Here is a 23,511-nt window from a genome sequence, read left to right on the forward strand (position 1 = left end):
AGTGCTTAGAAAAATGCATCATAGGAAAACACTAAGCATGGATTTCAAAATCTTTTTGCACCCAAATGCAAACTCTTCATTCCACTTTCCCACCACCTTTGTGAAGCCCCTTTACTTTCTATGACAGTGCCAGAGTGTCTGCCGGCTCCCTTGGATAAGAGTTTTGTTCACTGACGTAGCCCTAGTGCCTGGCACACAGGCAGTACTCGGTGTTTGCTGAGTAAATTCAAGAACTCATTCAGGGCCCATCTAATTTTTCCCTTTGTATTTCCAAAATGAACTCATCCAGCCAGGCTCATCTCCGTGTTGCATGCGAGGGGAAACCTGCTGACTCACTTAGTAACAACCAGGTCACCAGCCCAGCCTGGAGGGCTGAGTGGACCAGAATCTTGTCCCTTGAAGCTCACCTCTCACCACTGGGTGGGCCTCAGGAGTGGGCTGCTTTTCTCCACACTGCAAAGATGAACACAGACCCTTTTCCATCATCCCACTTCACTTTCGACATCAGACTGAAAGATTGAACGATACCTGCCTGAAGGTTTGTGGGTAAGGAAATAAGTTAAAACTGGCCACCGGTCTCAGCATATGCTCATGGCGCACCCCCATCAGCTGCCTCTTTTCCTGGAGACCACGCTTGTCAGCACTGGGACCCACTTAGGCTCTTGAAAATCCAGCCACTACGGAACCCCAGTGGGCAGGAGGAAAGTGTCCCATGTGCTTATTACAACTGATTCCAGGACCCCAGCCTGCCCTAGAGTATGCCTCTTTCTCTGGAGGACTGACATGGGGAATATCTCCCTTTTAAGAATATATACCCTCTTAAGGAGGATGGCCTCTATCCTCCAGTGTCCATTGATGCTATAAATGTACTTGACATACTGTAGAATCTGCAATTGACTGAGTCACTCAAATCACTTTGCCTCCCCCAGCACAGAAGCTAAGACAAGTTTCACCGTCATCCTTTGTTCATGATGGAAATTAGCACTGTGTGCTCCTCTTACTGTTCATTCCTCCTTCTGCATGGTCCTTTCCATTGCCATGGTTTTACATGTTTAAATTTTTATTTATTTGAATAGCAGAGAGCCAGAAAAAGAGAAATTTTAATTTGCTTGTTTACTTCTCAAAGATCCCCAACAGCCGGAGCTGACCAGGCCAAAGCCAAGAGCCTAAATTCAGTCCCAGGATCCCATGTGAGTGACAGTGACCCAACTGCTGGAGCCATCACCTGCTGCCTCCCTGGGTACCTATTAGAAAAAAACTGGATCGGAACAGAGCTAGAACCTGACTATGAGAACATTTTGTTATTAATTAGAAGGATCTCAGACCAATGGAGAAACCCAAATATTCCAATTTTATTCATCCACAACTTGTATTAACAATTAACTGGAGTCACTGGAAAATACGCAGATACAGGGTGCTCTTGCAGAGTACATAAAAGTAGAAGCCATGCAATCAGGCTGATCTAGGTTAGAATCCTGACCGACGTTTCCCAGCGATGTTTTCAGCTTTAGCCCTTGGGCAAGAAAGCTGACTACAAAGAGCCTGTTTCCCCATTTAAGATACGAGGTTAATGACAGTATGGACGGTTTGGAAGGTTAACATACAGCTAACACATGTAAAGATAAAACTTAGCAAGCACTTAATAAATATTAATTGCCATTCTTTCACCACGAATACTTGGACATTTTCAAACAATTGAAGAAGCACCTAAGATGTCCATTTATTCCTCTTTTTCATTTTCCCCGTGAACTATATAAGCTTAGCTCTAACTTTTATTATATTTTCCAAAGCAGTAGTAAAGGCACAATGTTCACTTACACAATGCTATATGGTTCATTAGCACCTGGATAACTCAGAGACAACAATGTCACCAGTTTTAGAACAGAGCTCATCTCTGTGGTCCATCAGAGACTGCTGCTGTGACTCTGCAGGCAAGTGTTTCAAAGCTGGTCTCCCAACCAGCGACGTCAGAACCACCAGCAGCAGTTTTAGCAAAAGGAAAGCATGTATTCTGGTGTCCACGTCCCAGAACTTCTGATCTGGAAAGCTTAAGATAGAGCCTAGGAATCTGTTCTTCCAAAGCTCCCTGGTTGAGCTGCACGTACAGCTGGGCTCTGAACCACTGAGACAGAGCACGATTGTGTCCTGATTGGCTCTGAGTGTCCCAGAATAAACAACAAAGTTGAGGCATGCTGACTTTTCTTTAGACCCTGAAATTACCAATGTGGTGCTGGGTGTGGGGTTTACAGTGCAAAGTCTCATGGCTTGAGAGAGCCACTGGCCTTCCCCAGGTCATGGATGCCCTTGTTTTCCAGAAGTTCCACCTTCTTGTCGCTTGGTCTCACCATGTTGTTAAGCATTGCTCTAGCCACGGTCACCACAGGCACAGATTGCCCACGGGCCCAGGATTCTGGTAAAGAACCAAAGAATTTCCTAACCATCCATTCACCTGGGCGAGATTCTTGCCTGTCACATAATAGAACTCTAAAGAGAAAAAAAAGAAAAACAAGAGGAGATGGTAACTTGCATTCTGACCATATTGAGTGCTGTGGACTGAACTAAAATTTGTATGTTGAACCCTTAACTGCCAATGTGAGAGGTAACTGAGGTTAAGTGATGTCTCTCTTAACTCATTTTGTGTTGCTCTTAAAATACCTAAGGCTGGGTAGTTGATAATAAAGGGTTTGTTTAGCTCACATTTCTGAAGGCTTAAGGGCACCAGCATCTGCTCAGACCTGGTGAGGGCCCATCATGGCGGATGGAATCACAGTGGCCAGAGTGCATGCAAGAGTGGCGAGTAGGGGCAGCCACAGTGGCACAGTTAAGCCACTGCCTATGGTGCCGCAGCTCAAATTGGGGAGGCCTGGTTGCTCCACTTCTGATCCAGCTCCCTGCTAATGCACCTGGAAAAGCAGAGGACAATGACCCAAGTGCTTGGTTTTTGCCACCCATGTGGGATACCTGGATGGAGTTCCTGGCTCCAGAATTCAGCCTGGTTGCAGCCATTTGGAGAGTGAACTGGAGAGTGGAATCCTTCTCTCTGTGTGTTTCTCCCTCTCTCTAACTCTGCCTTTCAAATAAATAAGTAAATCTTAAAAAAGAAAAAAAGGAAGAAAGAAAGAAAAAAGAGTGGCAAGTAATGCACACAGAAGAAATATTCAAGGGAACTGCCAGGCTCCCTTCTAACAACCCACTCTGTTGAGAACTCATACAATCCCCAAATACTTGAATTAATCCCCTCCTAGGGTGATGCCCCCACCCTGATACTTAACTAGATCTCATATCCTTTTTAAATTTTTATTCATTTATTTGAAAGGCAGACATGCAGAGACAGAGAGCCAGAGTAAGCGAGAGAGAGAGAATCTCCCATGTACTGGTTCACTCCCCAGACACCACAACAGCGAGGGTAGGGCTAGGCCAAAGCCATGATCCTGGAACTCCAACAGGTCCTCCTATGTGGTGTCAGAGACCCAACTACTTGAGCCATGATCTGCTGCCTCCCAGGGTGCACATTAGCAGGAAGCTAGAATTGGAAGGGGAGACAGGACTTGAACCCAGGCACTCTGATTCGGGATGCAGGCACCCCAAGCAGGGTCTTAACCATCACACCAAACGCCTGATCCAGGACCCATCTTCCACCACCTGCAGCCACTTTGGAGAGGAGGCTTCCAATGTGAGCCTTTGAGGGATACACTCAATATACCAACAACTGCCAGGTGAAGACACAGACAGAAGGCACCCATCTGCCAGTGAGGGAAAAAGCTTCCCCAGAGAGCAACACTGGCAGGCCCCTGATCCTGGACTCTCAGCCTCCAGACTGAGAAAATCCATCTCTGTTGCCTCAGCCACTTGGTCTGTGGACTCCATCACGGCAGCCCAAGCTGATACGGTGGTACAGGAAGACAATGTTTCAAAAGAAGGTAGCTGGTGCCATCCAGGAATTTCTGAATTGTTCTGCAGCTGGTACCACCACTGACCTGTTCTTTCAAAGCCAAGGGGTGGGTCCTTCAGAGAGGCAAGCCACCTCTCGCCTATATCTTTCATATCTTACAATAATACCTCAGATGTCAGCCTCTCCAAAAGGAACATGAGCTCTAGGGACTGACAAGCCACAGAATACTCTCCAGCAGTAAGAATACTTACCCAGGCCTAAATATTGAGTAGCGATCGAATTTTAATTCTTCAACTCTGGCTTCCACTTCCCCCTGTTAAGAAAAAAACCCCACATTTTTAGTATTTAAGTGAGACCAGCACACTTAGGTTAATCTTAAGGGAAAATCATTTAGGGTTCTGAAGATAATCTGTTTCCTTAGGTCTCAAAACTCATAAACATCTTTATCAAACATTTTAGATTCCAAAGAGTCAGAGATATTAAAAAAGGAAGAGATCATTCAATCCTGCTATATGGAGTGTTTTCATAGGATCTTCTGAAAGAGTGAATGGCAGCATCACTGGGCCTCTCATTTCATGAACACTGGCCAGATCCAGTGAGGGTACATGATACACTAGTAGATCAATCATGACAGAATACTCTCCCTTTAATCCAGGTTAACAAAGCAGGCTAGCAGACATCAGCCTTTTTTTGGCTTATAGATAGTTCTGGGGTGTCTAAAACCCACAGACCCTCTGTGCCACTCACTTCTTTAAAAAAAAAGATTGATTGATTGATTGATTTGAAAGCCAGAGTTTGAGAAGGAGAGAGAAATTTTTCATCTACTAGTTCATGCCTCCAATGACTGCAATGACATAGGCTGGGCCAGGCTAAAACCAGGAGCCAGGAACTCCACGGAGGGGAGGGGTCTCCCACGTGGGTGTAGGGGCCCAAAGACTTGAGCCATCTTCCTCTGCTTTCCCAGATGCAATAGCAGAGAGTTGGATCAGAAGTGGAACAGCCAGACTTGAACTAGCACTCATATGGGATGCTGGTGTTGTAGGCGGCAGCTTAACCTGCTGGACCACAACCCTGGCCCCAGTGTCTCACTTAGCAAACCCCACGGAAGTTCAAAAGACAATGAGATTACATCCAGATGCTGCTTTAAACTGAGTTGGTAAGCAACCCATGATTGTTCATGCAATGTGTTAAGCATTGCCATAGCATAGCCAGAAATGCCAGGGGAGCGCAGGCTGCAGGCCCCTCAGAAGGCCTTGCCAGTCGACAGCCAGAGGCAGGCATTCCTCCTTCCTCCTGGCCTGTTCCCACACTCACATGGCCCTAGCCTGCCAGATCACATAACCTTAGCTGCTTATTTTTAAACATCCTTTAAATTTTTTAATCAGTGGATTTTAGTATATGGACAGTTGTACATTCATCATAATCTAAGTTTAAAACATTTTATCACCCTAAAAAAAATCCCATACCATTAGCAGTCACTCCCCATCTTCTCTCCCAGGACCTCGCCAAACACTAACCTACCTTCTGTGTGCACAGTTGTGTCTATTCTGGACATTCCTTATCAATGGAGCCATATAATTTGTGGCCTTTTGTGACTGCCTCTCTGAGATCTAGCATAATGTTTTCAAGGTTCATCCACATTGTAGCGTGTAGCATTCCTTTTTACAGCTGAGTAATGGTCCACTGTATGGATGTACCACATCTTATTCATCCATTCATCAACTGATGGCCATCATTCTAGTAGTGTTCTATTACTAACAATCACAGACTAGGTTTTATGTAGAAATGCACTTCTTGGTTAGCTTTTAACAATGATGTGTTTTGATTCTATCAGCAGTGTGTGTAGGAGTTACCGTAGCAAGCTGAGACTGCCTGCCCTTGAGCATGGGTTTGGGAACTTGGATTTCAGGAGTGCTCCCAGCATTCCCTGGCTGACAAGGAGAATGTCACTGTGCCTGAAGAGCTGGTGCCTACAGGGTGGTTTATGCTGCTTTCTTTCTGAAGCTCTGCAATTTTTGCCAGCCTGGGTGCACCTTTGTGACTTAATCCTGGGCTCAGGCAAATTTCCCTGGTAGACAGTATTCACTCTGGAGAAAGTGGGCTCAGCCTGTGCAAACAGAGCTGAGAGAGGGAGAGGAGGCCTCGTGGAAGCCTGCATCCGCTTTCCTCCAGACTCACACCATGCCCTTCTCCCTTTGCTTTATGTTTTCATTGTAATGCATCAGTGCTGTGAGAATGACTATATACTGAGTCCTGTGAGCCATGTAGCACACTACTGAATTTGGGGATGCCTCTGGGGATCCCCTAATACAAGCGGATTTAAAGATCTTTGAGGTCAAGGACTGTGTGCAATAACAAAAGATCACATACTCTGGAAAGTGGTGTCCTCCCCCACAGAGCAGACTCTGAGGGCACAGAACACACCCCAGTACTCTGGGCTCCATACCCCAGCATCTCTCCCCACAGCACAGCAGGAAGCCCATAAAAGGATGTGACTGATTCTCCCCACAGCTGGCCCACAGTGAAGGCAGCCTGAAATGTTGTTGAGTACAGTAACTGTTCCTAAAGGATGCAGGACTTTCTACATCCAGGTGCGAGGAGGAGAGTTCACCCATAAGGAGACCGAGAACATCGGAGATAAACACTAAGAATGTTACATGCAGGAGACGATGCTTTATTCAGGAGGGAAGATTCCTCAACATTCATCTGGCTTGCTGTTCTTTTAATTAGTCTAATGCATAACCCAGTGCAGCTGGTAAAGCAGGTCAACTTTAGCGAATGGAGAGGTCTCTTTCTGTTTTCCTGGCCTTGCTAAGGATTTGCTGAGTCTCTGTCGTGGCCCAGGTACTGTGGCAGGTCCTTCTGCTGGGTCCTGGAATCACAGTGCCTGTGTTGAAATCCTACCTAGGCCACTGACTAGCTGGTGATCTTATATCATGGTACCTCAGTTTCCACACACATGCACATCAAAGGCCTCAGAACACTACCTGGGGGTGGGCCATTGGTGTAGAGATTAAGAAGTCATTGGAGCACCTGCACTCCATGTTGGCGTACCTGGGTTCGACCTGGCTCTGCTCCTGATGCCAGCTTCATGCTATTGTGTGTCCTGGGAAGCAGGTGGTGATTGCTCAAGTATTTGGGTCTCTGCCACACTCACGGGGGGACCTGGATCACATTCCAGGCTTCTGGCTTCAGCCTGGCCCAATCCCAGCCATTGTGGGCATTTAGGGAGTGAACCAATAGATGGGCAATCTCTGTCTCTCTCCATCTCCCTCACAGATAAAAAAGAGTACGCCTTACTCAATGAATGCCAGATATTATTCTTTTTATTCAATTTAATCAGTATTATGGCTGTCATGTCTTTATTCTTAAAGATGAAAAAACATATTTTCTTTCCAAAAAGATATGAATTTTTATTACGCTAGCAGTGAGAACAAAAATCCTACTTGATAACATTTCTCAGAACCTCCATTCGTATTTGGACAGATACTTTTCCTTTTCAGTACTGTTCTAAACTCTAAAATATTAAACCATTCATTCTTGATTTAACTTCATCAGTGGCTCCCTGATCTTTACCTGGCTCAAAATACCATTTTAGGATAGGAAAGATATGACTCAGCTGTAAGCCATGTGGAAAAGTTCTAAAAATTTATATTATCACAGACTTATCATGAGCAAACTGATAAAGGATATTTACTAAAATGGTTACTCTCTTAATCTCACTAAAAAAAAAAAAAAAGAGGTATCAAGGTATGGTGTCCAGGACATGAAAAGTAGTAATTCCACTACAATTCTGGTACATCTTTGTGACATTTTCCCTTAACAAAGTGAAGAAGGGTGAAGAAGGAGGTAGAAATAGGAACTAATAAAGAATGGTGCAAGGACTTATGACTGGGAAAAACACAATTAAAGCAATCTCAATCTCCAAATATGTTAAAGACTACAGGCAAAAAAAAAAAAAAAGGATTACACTTGTTTTTGTTGTTTTAAAATGCAGAACTGATAACAATTCAAATATAGAATGATGGATTTCAACTGGAGGCCTTTAAGTGGATCTGAGCAAGGTGAGGAGGTTTTAACAAGTGGCTAAACTCCCTACTGCTGCAGATACTGAAGCAGAAGCTGGAGGACCTCGTGTAAAAAGATTTCACGTTGGAAGTCGTCAGCGGAGTGCCCTCTGAGGCCCTGCTTTGTAAACTAAGGGCACTGGGGGTGCACCAGGAGCCACACAAAGCAGAGCCATGGCCTGCACTCCTTCAGCACTGATTCATCCTGAAGGTAAGTCAATGGAATCTTCTTAATAAAGTAAACATGGAATTTATATTTATGTTTACTAAAATGAACAGGGGTATGTTAACAGCATGTACAGAACTGAATGTACACTCGTGTAAATGTACATGGATTTCCTTTTAAGATAAAACAGAAGACTCAAGAAAGTTAAGCTTGTACCTAGCAGACTGCTTCAGCTTAGCTGTCCCAGGATCTACAGGAAACTGAAATATTCCTGTCAGCTGTTAGGGCAACTGAGGGAAAAGTTTAAGAATCACTGTCTCCTAGTTTCTTCCAGTGCTAAGATGCCACACTGGCCAGAGCTGCCGCATCTCATTCCATTGGTTACTGATTAATTAATAGGGGGAAAGATATGGGAAATTATCTTTCAAATAACTCCCATTTACTGAATATATTCCTGAAGGAACAGTCCCTATAGCTAGAAAAATGCATAACACATTTACAGATTGTTGGTATTATACAGTACTCTAATATTTAGAACTGCCAGTTGGCCGGGTTCTCTACAGTTATGAAAGCTGGAAACATGCACAAACCTTAACTTGTAGATATAAAAAATTGCTCGACTTATCAGCTCCTTTCGAAGACAGCAAGTTGAAATGTTTGCACCCTCCAGCTTTTGCCAGCTCTGCAGACTTCAGCACATAATCTCGGTCGACACGAACAAATCCATCCTGAGGGGGAAAAGGATGTGAGTTATTTCCAAAAAGCTGCGAGTTTATTTTAAAGATTGCTACTCAGCTTGGGTGGCAGTCTGCGAGGCCAGGGGGAAGAGGGGATCTAAATAAAATGCATCCGAGCAAGACACGAAAGACAGGCGAAGACCCTGGGAAATACTCCAAGTACAGTCCTCCAGATAGGCACAGAAGCTTCAGCAGCAAGGCAAACGGCAATGACAAAGCAAGGACGATGGCACTGAAACACACACTATACAAAACTGCGCGGAGCCAGGGGAACCATACCATCAAGCTGGGAAACCGCGTTGAGTTACACATTTGTCTTTTAATAATTTTATGGTCTTACAACCTTCTCTCTATCTTCTCTTCTAGGTCAACTCTTCTAGGGATGTTGCCCAGACACTAAGACAGGGGTGTGGAATCTTTTTATTGCCAAAGGCACTCTGAATATTTATAACATCATTTGTATGTCATACAAAGTTATCATCCCCCTCCCCTTTTTTAAAGATTTATTTCTTTATGCGACAGAGTTACAGAGAGAGTAGAAGAAACAGAGAGAGATCTTCCATCCACAGTTTACTCCCCAAATGGCCAAAACAGCAATGGGCTGGGTCAGGCCAAAGCCAAGAGCCTGGAGCTCCATCTAGATTTTCCACAAGGGTGTGTGGGTGCAGGGGTCCAAGCACTTGAGCCAATTTCCACTGATCTTCCAGGCACATTAGCAGGGAGCTGGATTGGAAGTGGAGCAGCTGGGACTCGAACTGGTGCCCATATGAGATGCTGGTATCTCGGTCAGTAGCTTTACTGATTACACCACAATGCTGGCCCCCAAAATTATCTCAAAAATTAGCCTGCCAAAGGGGCTGGCACTGTGGCAAAGTGGGTAAAACTGCCACCTACAGTGCCAGCATCCCATATGAGAGCCAGTTCAAATCCCGGATGCTCCACTTCCAATCCAGCTCTCTGCTGTGGTGTGGGAAAGCAGTAGAAGATGGCCCAAGTTCTTGGGCCCCTGCATTCATGTGGAAGACCCAGAGGAAGCTCCCGGCTCCTGGCTTTGGATCGGCATAACTCTGGCCATTGCAGATACCAAGGGAGTGAATCAGCGGATGAGAGGCCTCTCTCTCTCTCTCTGCTTCTGCCTCTCTGTAACTCTGCCTTTCAAATAAATTAAAAAAAACTTTAAAAAATAGCCTGCTATAGATTCATTGAATTTCAAGTTCCACTTGCAGCTGCCCTGGCGAGACCAGATGAAATGATTTTGTGGGCCTTATACTGTCAGTGGGCTGGCCATTCCCCACACCTGTACTAAGAGAACCAAATATATTTAGTTTCCCAATCTGGGGGTATACTATACAACATACCTTACACATTAGTAAGGAACCCATCCTCAAGTGTTCTTACTCATGGGTTTATAATAAAAAACAAGCACAGAGCCCCTGTCTAGACTCAGTTCAGTGAGGCTGGTGGCTAGCTCTGTCTTCTTAATCACCTGGCAGCATCTGCATATGCCCAGAACGTGGTAGGTGCTCCAAAAATACTTAAATGAATCAAAGTCCAACAAAGCTGAGAAAAGACAAAACTAGTCAGGAAAAAAACCACACAGAACTAAAAGGCAATGAAAGCAGGAGAGAAAAGGATGACACAAACGACAGAATGAAGATTCATGTCCAGGGCCTAACTGAAGGAACCCAGAGCAGGGAATTCTACGGAGTAACAGCTTCCTGGGCTCCCTGTAAATTTGACATCCTCAAACTTGAGACAACTGAAGAGAAGTTTAAAGTCTACTGACACTGAGTGACAAAATTATATAATGATGTCTTACAGTGTGGGATTCCAAATATGAAGACTGGACTACTACCCAATGATTTTTTTTAATCTATATGTTTATATTCATATAAATGTATATATATATACACACACACACACACACACACACATATATATATATATATATATATAGAGAGAGAGAGAGAGAGAGAGAGAGAGAAAGGGAGAGCACTCCCATCCACTGGCTGACTTTTCAAATGCCCACAAGCCAGGTCTAGGCCAGGATGAAGTCAGGAGCCAGGAACTTAATCCAGGTCTCTGAAATACGTGCAATGGACCAACTACCTGAGCCATCACCCGCTGCCTCCTAGGGTGCACACCAGCAGAAAGCTGGAATTAAGTGTGGAGCTGGGACTCGAACCCAGGCACTCTAATATGGGATGCAGGTGCTCCAATGGCATATTAATCACTGCGCCAGACACTTGTCCCTCCCCAGTGACCTTTTTAATTTACAACTGTCACTGTGGCAGCTCGTGATTCTAAATGCTCTATTTGGTGTGGTGATGTATATCTTTCACAGACGTTAGGAGGGACCTCAGGGGGTATCACGTCGATCTCCCTCATGTGTAGGCGGGAGATAAGGTCCAGTGAACTGCCAGCTGGGAAGCAGCACAGCAGAGCAGAACTCCAGATTCTTGAGGCCTTCAGGAGGGCTCTTTCCTCCCACTCATGTTCCTTTTGATCTCCTGCTCTAATGATAAAAATGACTACAAAAAGGTTACATGGCAAAGGGGAATTGCGGTTGCTAATCAACCAACCCTAACATAAGGAGATCATTCTAGATCACACAAGAAGGCCTCACATATCCAGAGGGGTCCCTGAAAACAGAGGATCGAAGCAGAAGAGGCTAGAGTTATGCCATGTGAAGAGGACTGGCCCAGAACATGGAGAAATGGGTCTGTGGGCCAAGGAATGCAGGCCGCTGCAGGTGCGGGAGATGGTAGGAAGTGGGTTCTTTCCTGAAGCCTCCAAGATGGAACAGGCCCGATCAGCACCTTGATTTTATCCTAGTGATAACTCGCAGAAGACTCCTAACCTGTAGTACTGTAAGATAATAAATCTGTGTTTTTAAAGCACTAAGTTTGTGGTAATTTGTAATTTGCTAGAGCAGCAAAAACCCCCACCCAAAATATGCAATTTTAAAACAACAGGCCCAGCATGTTTTTGGCTTTGCAATGAAGTATATTGTAAAAGTATGCATATTGGCCGGCGCCGCGGCTCAACAGGCTAATCTTCCGCCTTGCGGCGCCAGCACACCGGGTTCTAGTCCCGGTCAGGACGCCAGATTCTGTCCCGGTTGCTCCTCTTCCAGTCCAGCTTGCTGTGGCCTGGGAGTGCAGTGGAGGATGGCCCAAGTCCTTGTGCCCTGCACCTGCATGGGAGACCAGGAGAAGCACCTGGCTCCTGACTTTGGATCAACACAGTACACCAGCCACAGCGCGCCAGCCACAGCGCGCTGACGGCAGCAGCCATTGAGGGGTGAACCAACAGAAAAGGAAAACCTTTCTCTGTCTCTCTCTCTCTCACTGTGTGCCTGTCAAAAAAAAAAAAAAAAAAGTATACATATTATAAACACAGAGCTTGGTGGATTTTCTTAAAGTGACATCTTCTGCAACCACCTCCCAGACGGGAACTAGAGCATTACCCTTACCCTAAAAGCCCCCTACAGCCTCCTTTCTCATCACTCACCAGTACATTTTTAACCACATCTACTACCTGCAGCGCAGTGCTATTTATCTGCCTTACCTTAGGTAAAATAAATTTATCTCCTGTCCCACGAACCATCACCTTTTCCTTTTGTGTTATACACGTTGACGTTTGAGCTTAAATAATAGACTTGGCTAACCTGTCTTACAAGCTGGTTCAAATTCAGGTTGTTGCTTTGTAACTCAATGGAAAGAAAAGTAATTTTAATATTCAACACATCCTGAAGACAGAGAGAGAGAGAGAGAGAGAGGAGTGATTCTTCTCGAGTCTTTCTCCAAAATGAAACTTTAATGTGCTGAAAGCATGCCAAGAAAAACAACCCAAAACTGTGTAGGAAAATTCTAAAACACAACAACAAATTTCTCTTCCATACCTATTTCTTCTCCTCACTCCAATTCACCAGAAATCTAATTTTTAATAATAGGTTTGCTATTCACAATAAAATCACATAGTTGACTAGTGAAATAAATTCTGTGATTTGTGTTGTTCTTTTAGCACAAGTTCTTAGAAGGATTATTATAGTTGTTGCTGCTAAAATGCGTTTTCTTTCATCGGCTTCTTTAAAAATAAGGGAAAGATTCAACCAATCACAAGTCTCTAGACCGACGCTGTCTCCCTCACTTAATCCCAGAGCCAGTAAAGGGATAATTTGATTAAACTGAGACCCTAATTTATTTGGCTTTAGTTCTGGATCAACCTCTCCTTAATAGAGTGCTGTCGTCTCCAATTGTTTGATGAAAATTAAAGTGACATAAATACCATGGGCCTTTTTCAATCTGATTAGTCAGCTAAGGCACACCAATACCCCCCCAGCCATCAGCCTCTGGCGTCCTTCCTTTCACCGGCCTCGCCGGCGGCTGACAACCGCTCCTTGAAGGACGAGCACCCACGCCGCCACAGAGACCCCCACACTTACCCATCATCCCTGCTCAATGGGCCCCGTTGACAAGGTGCCCATACCTTTCTCCATTGCTGTTCTCTGGACAAAGCTAAATATTGTTTTATTAGCAATCAATGGCTGCTAATCCAAAACGATTTCACAAATCCTCTGAGCCCTCAAGCTGATTATAGATACGCGTTTTTCCAAGCCCACTACATTTTGAATTTCACTTCCCTCACCCTGATGGCATGGCCTGTTAGCTGCTGAATGAAATTCAAAAGCAAAAGGGTCAACGGCTTTCAAGGACTTAGAAATGGAACTTAAGCAAGGGTCCTGGTTGACTGGCTAGGAGCTATCGACACACACTTTCTTTGAAGTAAAGCAGTTTCCATTTATAGATGGAGGGAGCGATCTTTAAAATCTTATTAATGCCCTGCCCTGTTTTCCAATAGCTCAAATTAAAAAACAATAGAAAAACTAACTAAAACACACTACTCTGTATTTCAGAAACAGTTTTCAGCAAAACTGTACTTACTTTCCCTAACCATATATGGCCAGAAAAAAGAAAGAACACAAAGTCCATCAGGTTTATCATGGCTTTATGATTACATAGCAGGTGTGTTCTACTCTAATCAGAGTTTCTTCCAGAGAAAGGAATTAATGAAATCCTTCCCAATACCCACTCAAAATAAACACAATGTACTAAGCAGAGATATCTACACAGGCTCCACAAACCTCCAGGAAGTCAGATTCCCCAGTTATTCCTATTTTAAGTCTTGTTAAAATCCAGAGTTATTAAGTATTTCCTCTTCTCTTCTTTACCAATGCCTGAAAACTCAGAACAGCACTCTGGCTTCAGAACAATTCACCCTAACAAGGTATTTCAGAGCTGACTGATAGGACAACAAACCATGCCCAATGACTCAAGGTCATGGAGTCTTTCTCTGAGGAGGAAGGGTCTATCACTCTGTAAATGGACCCACTTAGCCACATTTCTGCTTCATTCTGACCATAAATTAGACCAGAAAACAGACATGCTGACAACCAACCAATGGTATCAGCTGAGACCCCATCTGTGTCCTGGAGGGCACCACTATATTTGAGGTACAGTAGCAGGGAAGGATCTAGGTAGGGGAAAGAGCTCTGGGTAGAAAAATAAAATCAGATAATGAGGATTCCTGGGTCAATCTCTACATTAGAATTTTTTCCACTTGGGGAATACTTCTCTCTATATCGCTGAATCAAAGAATTTTGCAGTTGGAAGGGAATTTGTAGTGGCCACCTCTGCTTTCAAAAGACAAGGAGGCACAGTTCACAGAAGCTAACCATCATACCCAAGTTCCCCAGCTACTTGGCATCCAAATAGAGCCTGTGATCTGAGTCCCCTGAGTCATTTAGGTCTGGAGTGGGAAACATCTGGCCTCCACTCCGGCCTTATTAAGGCAACTGCAGGTGGGACTCAAAATTCAATAAATCTATGGCAGGTCAATTTTTAAGTTGACCATTTGGTATGGCCCGATGTTAGATGACGTTAGAAATACCTAAACAGTGCTTGGCAGAAAAAAGGTTCCTCACCCCTGACCTGGGTCCTTGCTCCTTCACAAGCTCCCTCCTAGACATCAGAAACAACAGACATTAGAAGAGGAATGGAGAAACTGTTTCTGTGAAGGATCAGATAGTAAATGCTTTCGGCACTGGAAGCTTCTGTAATGAGCATGCTTACATTGTTAGCATTATAGCACAAAAGTAGCCACAGATAATATGTAGGGTACTGCACATTGCTGTATTCCAATGAAGGTTTAATTATGGATACTAAAATCTAAATTTCTTAAATTTTCAAATGGCATGACATATATTATTCTTGGAATTTTTTAATCTTTTAAAAATAGTAAACTGCCCTTAGCTCACAGGCCAACTAGGTGCTGCTCAGTATTTGGCCCACAAGTTGTAGTTGCAAACTCCCAGATTAGAAGAGTCTATCACTACAACCAGAAGCCATGAGACTCTATTGTAGTACAACAAATACTACAGCAGTTGCAGTCTTTCTTCACATTACTGACATACCCATCCAACAGAATCTAAGACCCAGACTGCTGGAGCCCACTCTGAATGGGTAAGGAGATGAAGAGGAGAAACCCTATCAGACTCCCAACCAAACCCTTTTCTTAACACAAAGGAGAAACGCATTGTTTTTGAGTGGTATCCTTAAGTTTTTGCTCTTCACTCAAGGTCAATGTAGATCTGGTTTTCAAAGGGTACGTCAACCTTCCCTAGCATATAAGTTACTCACTAAAGCAAGTTGAAGAACATATACAACTACCCAGAAAAACAGCAGGTAAGGTCCTCCCGAAAGCAGGTGCAGCAAGAAGAACAGGGCTGGCTGCATCTGGATTTCCCAAGAAGCTTGCTAAAAATACAGACTCCAATCTCAGATTTAGATCCAGTAGATATGGATCAGGCCCATATCAGGAAGCCACTGCACTGCTTCAACAACTATGGCTTCTGAATGTGAAATGAAGATTAGAAAGCTCATGCACCTATCTGAGCACCATTTTCAACAGAAATCTAAGTAGACAGACTTTTATAGGTTGAATTGTGTGCCCCTACAAAGTCTATGTTGAAGTCCCAACCACCTAGTACCTCAGAGTGTGACCTTATTTGGAAACAGGATTACTGTACAGGATCACTGTAATTAGTTCAAATGGGGCCACAGTGAGGAGGGTGGCCCCTAATCCATTATGACTGGTGCTCTTCTAAAAGCGGAAATGTGGACACACACACACACGGGGAAAACACCATGTGAAGAGGCACAGAGAAAGAGGAGACACAGAGAAGGAGTGAGACCTGAACTAACCTTTCTCTCCTGGCTCTCAGAAGAAGCCAACCCTACAGACAACTTCAGCTCAGACGTCCAGGCCCTAGAACCATTAGGCCGTACATTTCTGTTGTTTACGCCATCCAGGTTGTGGAACTTTGTTATGAAGGCCTCAGCAAATTAATGCACTGAAGACCACAGGGCAGTAAATTGGGAGATCTAAACACTGAGATAGAATCTCTGGAGTTCTTGCAGTTTCTCTATTGGAAACTCGGGTTGCAAGGGCAAAATCTGGGGTGCTGCAGTTACAAACCAGCTACGGAATGACACTAGGCTTGCTACCAGATTTGCAGTACCCATCTGATGAGCTGCAGGTGAGTGCCTCTAAAGAACACCTGGCAGGAGTTTGGAAATCCACAATGACCTTCCCAGCAACTCTTGCAACCTAGCACTGATGAGCTGTCTTCTCTTTTAAACTGCCCAAAGTTATCACAGCTTCCAAATTTTATCTTGCATCCAACCCCGATTAGTTTCATTAAAAAAAAAAAAAGAAGAAGAAGAAGATCTCTCCCAGACAGTGTCAGCTTACTTTCTGTCACTACCTCTTAGACCATTAAGTCCTGACTCACTGATGAGACAGCTTGGCTTGCTAGCCTTTTACCTGGTTTACTCATTCATTGCTTTTATCTTTTCAAATGGATTTTAAAGGAGAACAAAAGGTACTGAGAAGCCTGAGAGGTGGGGAAACAATCCTATTTTTTTTTTTTTAAATATATTCTGGATCATGAAGACACCCAATTCTTCGGAAAATTGCATTACACAGTTTGAATGCAATTTGGACTCTTCCCTGGAGTGCTCTACAATGAGATTTGCCTTATGTCATGAAGATCAACTGATCTATGCGTAATGCAGTATTTTATTTTGCTGAGTCACCACCAAAATCAGGTTGGCAGTTGAGACCGTGAAACCTGCAGTGTACTAGGACAAAAGTTTTGGATGCCTTTGGAAGGCACATGGCTTGTGACTGTCTCTAGGACAGAAAAGACTGTACCAGCTGGTGAGTAGGAACGTGACCCTTTCTAACAGAGACACTGTGCCAATTCATGGGCAAATCCAACTTCTCTACACTCCACAGTTCCCAGCACAGAACTTAACACCACACTGTGCTCCAAGGTGAACATGGAACACCTCAACTGAAAGGATAAACAGAATTTATTTTTTGGACTCCACGAGGCCTGCAGAAATTCAGCTGAGCCCACCTACGCAGCTGGTATAAACCATAGCTTCTAACCCTAAGCTCCCCTACAGATTCAGATGCACCGGCCTTATTCATAACCCAATGCTAAGTGCCCATGGCAGAAACAGGATTCTGCATATTTAACAGACACATTGAGCTCCAGCAAGTGAGTTCTGCTAGAGAGACACTGAAGACAACTATAAATTAAATAAGAGGTATTAGCATTTGCCCAGACTCTACACCATAAATTAGGGCTTATAACTATATAGTAAACTATGATTCCTGGAGAGGAGCCGACTCAATTTAGAACACTATTAAAAAGAAGATAAAATGTGCTTAAAGGAGTTTTGCGTCAGTGAAGGCTGAATCATCACCGGGGTTGAATCAGCGCTGCGGGCTGAGTCACCCCCAGAGGACGGCTGAATCGTGCCGCGGTGTGCTGATGTTCTAGCCCAGTTCACAGCCTGCGTGGAAATAGCAAATCACTCAAGTGAGAGAGAACGCTTCAAGTTTAAAACATTTATTAAGGAAAAAAAGGAGAAAAAGCCTACTGCTAACAGCATGAGCCAATTACATTTATTCAGTAATTAGTGAGGGGCTATTGTAATGACAATGATATTTACAAGAGGGAAGATCATACAAATATGTTCGATGTCTCCAGCACTGAGGAATGAATTAGTCTGAAGGAAAGAAGAACTTATCAGTTCTCTTAAAAGGACAGCAAAGGTTAGTGCAGCACAGAGAATCTTAAAGAATCAGAGCTTTTCCACCTTAAGCACTGCAATGGGCAGAAAGACCAAGAGGGAGCAAGAAACGGCTCCGGGCAGCAAAAAGAGGAAGGGAACATCGCTTCTTACCGCCCCGGCCTTTTTTCTGGTGGTACCCAAGCAACAGAATCCAACATCGTGACCTTGAAAGGCAGCAGCGTAGTCATCCAGCTTCTCAAAGTCCACCACCTCTTGATTCTAGACAAGGGAATAGCTGTGTTAATTTAAAGAATAAACGACAAACCATTACTGAAGGGTTTGCCTACGTAACATCAAATGTTTCAAATTTATTTTTCCCAATCAAAAAGCAGTAAAATACACATGTCCTAGGGTACTTCAAAAAGTTCATGGAAAGTAGTATTAGATTTCAATGCAGACATTTTTTAAGCTCTTGCATATGACAGGTCTTCAAAATGCCAGTACTATGGCATAGCGGGTTAAGCTGCCACTTGTGGTGCTGGCATCCCATTCTGGAATGCTGGTTTGAGCCCTGGATATTCCACTTCTAATCCAGCTTCCTACTAATGTGACTAGGAAGGCAGCAAAAGATCTAGGGCTGGCCCTGTGGCACAGTAGGTTAATCCTCCGCCTGTGGTGCCAGCATCCCATATGCGCACCGGTTCTGGTCCCGGCTGCTCCTCTTCCAATCCAGCTCTCTGCTCTGGCCTGGGAAAGCAATAGAAGATGGCCCAAGACCTCAGGCCCCTGCACCCGCATGGGAGACTCAGAAGAAGCTCCTGGCTCCTGGCTTTGGAAAGGCACAGCTCCAGCCGTTGCGGCCATTTGGGGAGTGAACCAACGGATGGAAGATAGTTCTCTCTGTCTCTCTCTCTCTCACTGTCTGTAACTCTACCTCTCAAATAAATAAATAAAACCTTAAAAAAAAAAAAAAGATGGCCCACGTACTTGGGTCCTGTCACCCAGGTGGGAGATCAGGATGGAACTTCTGGCTTCTGGTTTCAGCCTGGCCCAGAACTGGCTGTTGCAACCATTTGGGAAGTGAGTCCAAGAATGTTAGAGTTCTCTGTCTCTCTCCCTCTCTCTGTCCCTCTCTCCCTCTCCCTCTCCCTCACCCTCATCCTGTAGCTGTTTTTCAACTAAATAAATCTTTTTTAAAAAATCATGGATGGGGCCAGCACTATGGCATAGTAGGTAAAGCAACCGTCTGCAGTGCTGGCATCCTACGTGGGCACAGGTTCGAGTCCTGGCTGCTCCACTTCTGAACCAGCTCTCTGCTATAGCCTGAGAAAGCAACAGAAGATGGCCCAAGTCCTTGGCCCCCTGCACCCATGTGGCAGACCCAGAAGATGATCCTGGCTCCTGGCTTCGGACCAGCAAAGCTCCGGCCATTGCAGCCAACTGGGGAGTGAACCAGCAGATGGAAGACCTCTCTCTCTCTCTCTCTATCTCTCTCTCTGCCTCTCCTTCTCTCTGTATAACTGACTTTCAAATAGATCAATAAATCTTTTTAAAAAATCATGGAGAATACATATTATGAAAAAACTATGCATGGTGTTAAAAACACTTTTGCACCAAAATACACTTCTAATTCCATTTTCCCACAAACTTTAATGTCCACAGTACCTGTAAGGTTAACTAGATTTCTAAAGTTAGGTTCAATTACAATTTCTCTATGGACAAATAAAAGATCTGTCTGTAGCCTACCAAAAAAGAGACCACTCAAGTATAATGTGGGGATGGGATGGTGTTTGGAATCTAAGACCTAGGTTCAAATCTTGGGCCTGCTACTTACAAGGTATGTAATTGGGGCTAACTTAGTGATCATGACTCCATTTTTTTTTCAGGTATGGAATGTAGGTGATAATCTTTCCTTTGGTCCAGTCCATGAACCCACCTGCATCAGAATCAGTCAGTGGGTGCTGGATAAACACGCATATTCCTGGGTCCCATAGCAATACTGGTGAAACAGAACCTGTATTTTTAACAAGCTCCCACAGGAATTCTCATGCACACTGAAATTTAAGAACCCCCATCTAACCATGAAGATTTGCTATAAAGCTTCAAAAATGAAAGTCTGATAGATTCCGTCTTCCAGAACTTCAAAAATGTTGGTTTCCTTCCCTACCGTCAATTCCTCCTAAAGAATTCTCCTGGCAATTACATAATGCTGCCGGAGCACACATTTTCACAAAGCACCTGCTCAAAACACGTGCCATGAAAACTTGACTCTCAAAACAAAGGTTTCAACGGCAGGTTCCAAATACTAGGAGTATCTAACATAGTCCATCAAACCAGACTATGAAGACCGCACGTTATCTGCAGAAACCTAAGCAAAGATGTCTGTTTTAAACAGGAAAGTCCTGATGAACCAAAGACATTCGCAAAATACCTGAACATGGACCTGAAGGAATCAAGGATATGTATTTGTGGGATCACTTTTTACCTGGGATATCTATGAAATCGGCAGGGCCAAATCCTGCAGGTGTGGCATCTCAGGATCACACTATATTACTGAATTCACTGCTGTTCAGCAAACCAGTTTAGAGTACCTGGTCTCCATGGAGCTCACTCTTCATACATTCAGGGGTTATCACCAGATAGAAACCTGGTATATCCACCGTAAGTGTGGATATTCCACTTACAGACACAAGCCTGGGAAGCTAAGCAGGGAAAATTCTTAACAAGCAAAAATACGCCCTCTGGTCATTTCCATACACCTGTTGCATTCTGCATTTTCAGATGTACTGACCACATCAATGTGAAGTGCACAGGCCGACAAAATAAGCAAAGTAGTTGAGAAAACTGCCATGGTCCCACTACCATTTCTAGAATCCAACTGTACAAATATGAATCAGCAAAGAGAACTCTTTGGACTTGGCACAGTGCTCCTTACAAGCTAGATCTGGCCACACAGAGCAGTGGCCAGAGAGACGGGTTGTGGGAAAGAGGCTGGCCTGGGCCTACAACCTGGCCAAGGCTTCCAGGAGGGGCTGTCACAGATCAATCAGGCACCGACTGACCACCTCTGGCTGCCTCTACCACTAGCCCCGCACTGCTCAGCCCTCAGGAGTGGAGTAGGGGTTCACCAGGCAGAATCACTGCAGGAACATTTTTTGGTCCCAGCTCAAATACCCACCACATTTTTATAAGCTTCCTCGTCGAAGGTGAGCTTCCTCCGGCCAATAAGAGTGACTCTGGAAAACAATCTCTGTTCCAGGATTTCTTTTAAGAGCACTTTGCCGGTTTCCCCGCTGGCGCCCAGAATAAAGACAGATTTGTTCTGCATCCTGAAGTCTTCCCGAAGCTTCGGCAGCTCCTCGGCCTCGGCCATGCTGGGGAAATAACACAGACAGCTGCTGATCTGAGGAAGGGCCGGCCCGTTCTTACCCCTGATATAAGGGCTGTTTATTTGTCATCGCCTCATCGGTGCCCACGGGAAAAGTGGTGAGTCACCTGCGCGGCCCCGCACCTGTGCCAACAGCCACCTGGGAAGGGATCCGACCTGCAGGGTGCGCCCAGGTGCCACCACCTACTGGCTCCATCGGGCCTCTAGACCCCACAGCAGCCACAGCCCCGGCAGGAGTGTGGGAGCCCGGCTCGGTCCCCTACCCGGCGGGGTCCCCTGGGGCCGCACCGGGCCCCGCGTCCTCACGCAGCAGCAGGAGCAAGGCGGCCACCAGCGCGCTCGCCGCCGCGCCCAGTGCCGCGGGCCCGCGCATCCGGGCAGCCGTCCCTTCCTGAAGCTACCCCTCCGCGGCCCGGCCCGGGGGTCAGCGACGGCCACGCCCTCGCCTACCCGTCTTCCGGGCGACTTCGCGGCGCCGCGGCCTCGCCCCGCCCACAGGGGCGGGACCTGGGCAAGGGCTCGTGGGACCAGTGCCGGCGCGGGCAGATGGCCCCAGCACGTGTGCCGCTCTGGGTGGCGATCGCCCCTGAGCCTTCGTGCCTCACTTTGGGAATCCCCAGGACCCGCACAGGTTCCTTCTTCCTCGCTACCGGGGTCAGCTCACATCTGCCCCAGGCATAGCCTTTGCGGGGTTGACCTTCGATGATCGCCCAAGCTGTCGTTTTAATTGTCTATCAGACGTCTTCATCTCACATTTACCACGTTAAAAACTTAACCCTGCCCGTCTAGCCATCCAGAGATAAAACAAACCTATTCTCTGCATATTGAGTGCCACTGGCCTCCATACACCCTGACCTTCTGACATTGACCACGGCTGGGCAATCCTCTGACCCCTCTCCTAGCCAGCTATTCCACTACCCAGATGAACCACAAACTCCTGTCCGCCCATTTGGCCTTCCAGATATTTCTGTCATGTAATTCAAGCTCTTGCCTTGGCTCACCAGTATAAGTAGTCATCCCTCCCTAGTCCTGGCCTAGGATAGGGTGACCCTCCACATTTCATCCATAGCCCGGGTCAATGGCTTAGACCACAGCTATTCACACTGGGACTGTCCTGGATGTTGGAAGTCCCAGACAGGGATTAGAATGACGAGCAGGAATATGAACAATGGAGATGGATTGTGCTGTGAACATTGGTCATGTGGGGCCCACCGCCCACTCTAGAAGCCGAATGAAAACATTTCCTCTCCTATCTTCTTGGGAGTTACTATGCTACACCTCTTCAAACGTTCATGAGGAATGTGTAGTATGAAAAAACCATACATACATTTCCAAAAAAATTTGCACTACAATAAGCTGATCATTTGTATAATAGTTTAGTTATCTTTATTTGAGAGGCAGAGGGAAAGAGAGGCAAAGAGAACTCTCATCTGCTGATTCACTGCCCAAATGTCTGCAATGGCTGGGGTTCTTGGGAACTCAGTCCAGGTCTCCCATGTGGATAGCAGGAACCCAGCTACGTGAGCCATCATGGCTATCTCCCAGGGTATGCATTAGCAAGAAGCTGGAATTGGGAGTGGGACTGGAACTTAACTCCAAATACTCGGAAAAGCCTGAGCTGCAGCCCCACTGGGGGGGATAAGGGTATAGGATGATGGCATCCCGTGATATGCCCATGATCCACTGGCATGATCTTGTCTATGTTTTGCCTCCCATGATTGCTGCTTGTTTTCACAGCCTGTTCTGAACACTTCCTGTTATTCTATTGAAGTGTTAGATTAGCTTTATAACCTCCATAATGCCTGTAGGTGCCCTTTGCTGTTTTCTATTTGACCACCAGCCCCTGCCTGTGAGAGCAGGCCAGGAGACTTTCTGGGAATTGTCAGGTTGATTTACCATGTCCTGTTCAACAGCACAGTCTACACCTGTAAATCAACTTATAAAAACAGTAATGGCTGAATGTTAACCCTTGCCTTTTCCTTGGTCCTGTTTATCCCTCCAGCAAATGTGACTGTGGTTTATGGCTTTCAAAGTCCAACCCTTGCTTCTGCTCAGGTGGAGGGATCTTGAGGCGTTATCCTGCTCTGGCTTGCTGGCTAAATAAAGGACACA

General features: G+C 45.3%; 1 protein-coding gene across 3 annotated transcripts; it reads right to left on the bottom strand.

Annotated features, from left to right (window-relative positions):
- Window positions 1-1,333: 1,333 nt before the first annotated feature.
- HTATIP2 (HIV-1 Tat interactive protein 2) lies at window positions 1,334-21,808 on the bottom strand. 3 transcript variants are annotated; one of them, XM_062198072.1, is made up of 6 exons: window positions 21,663-21,808; window positions 21,190-21,385; window positions 18,183-18,290; window positions 8,716-8,853; window positions 4,144-4,205; window positions 1,334-2,484 (listed from the first exon to the last, which is right to left on the bottom strand). In XM_062198072.1, the coding sequence occupies exons 1-6, from the start codon at window positions 21,770-21,772 to the stop codon at window positions 2,259-2,261; spliced, it is 840 nt and encodes a 279-aa protein (XP_062054056.1). In that variant the 5' UTR covers window positions 21,773-21,808; the 3' UTR covers window positions 1,334-2,258. The 3 variants fall into 3 exon arrangements, with proteins under 3 accessions (XP_062054056.1, XP_062054057.1, XP_062054058.1); XM_062198073.1 differs by lacking the exon at window positions 21,663-21,808 and adding an exon at window positions 21,507-21,647; XM_062198074.1 differs by lacking the exon at window positions 21,663-21,808 and adding an exon at window positions 21,523-21,613.
- Window positions 21,809-23,511: the final 1,703 nt, after the last annotated feature.

The sequence above is a fragment of the Lepus europaeus genome, chromosome 7 (assembly GCF_033115175.1).
Source record: "Lepus europaeus isolate LE1 chromosome 7, mLepTim1.pri, whole genome shotgun sequence".
In the NCBI taxonomy this organism is placed as follows: domain Eukaryota; kingdom Metazoa; phylum Chordata; class Mammalia; order Lagomorpha; family Leporidae; genus Lepus; species Lepus europaeus.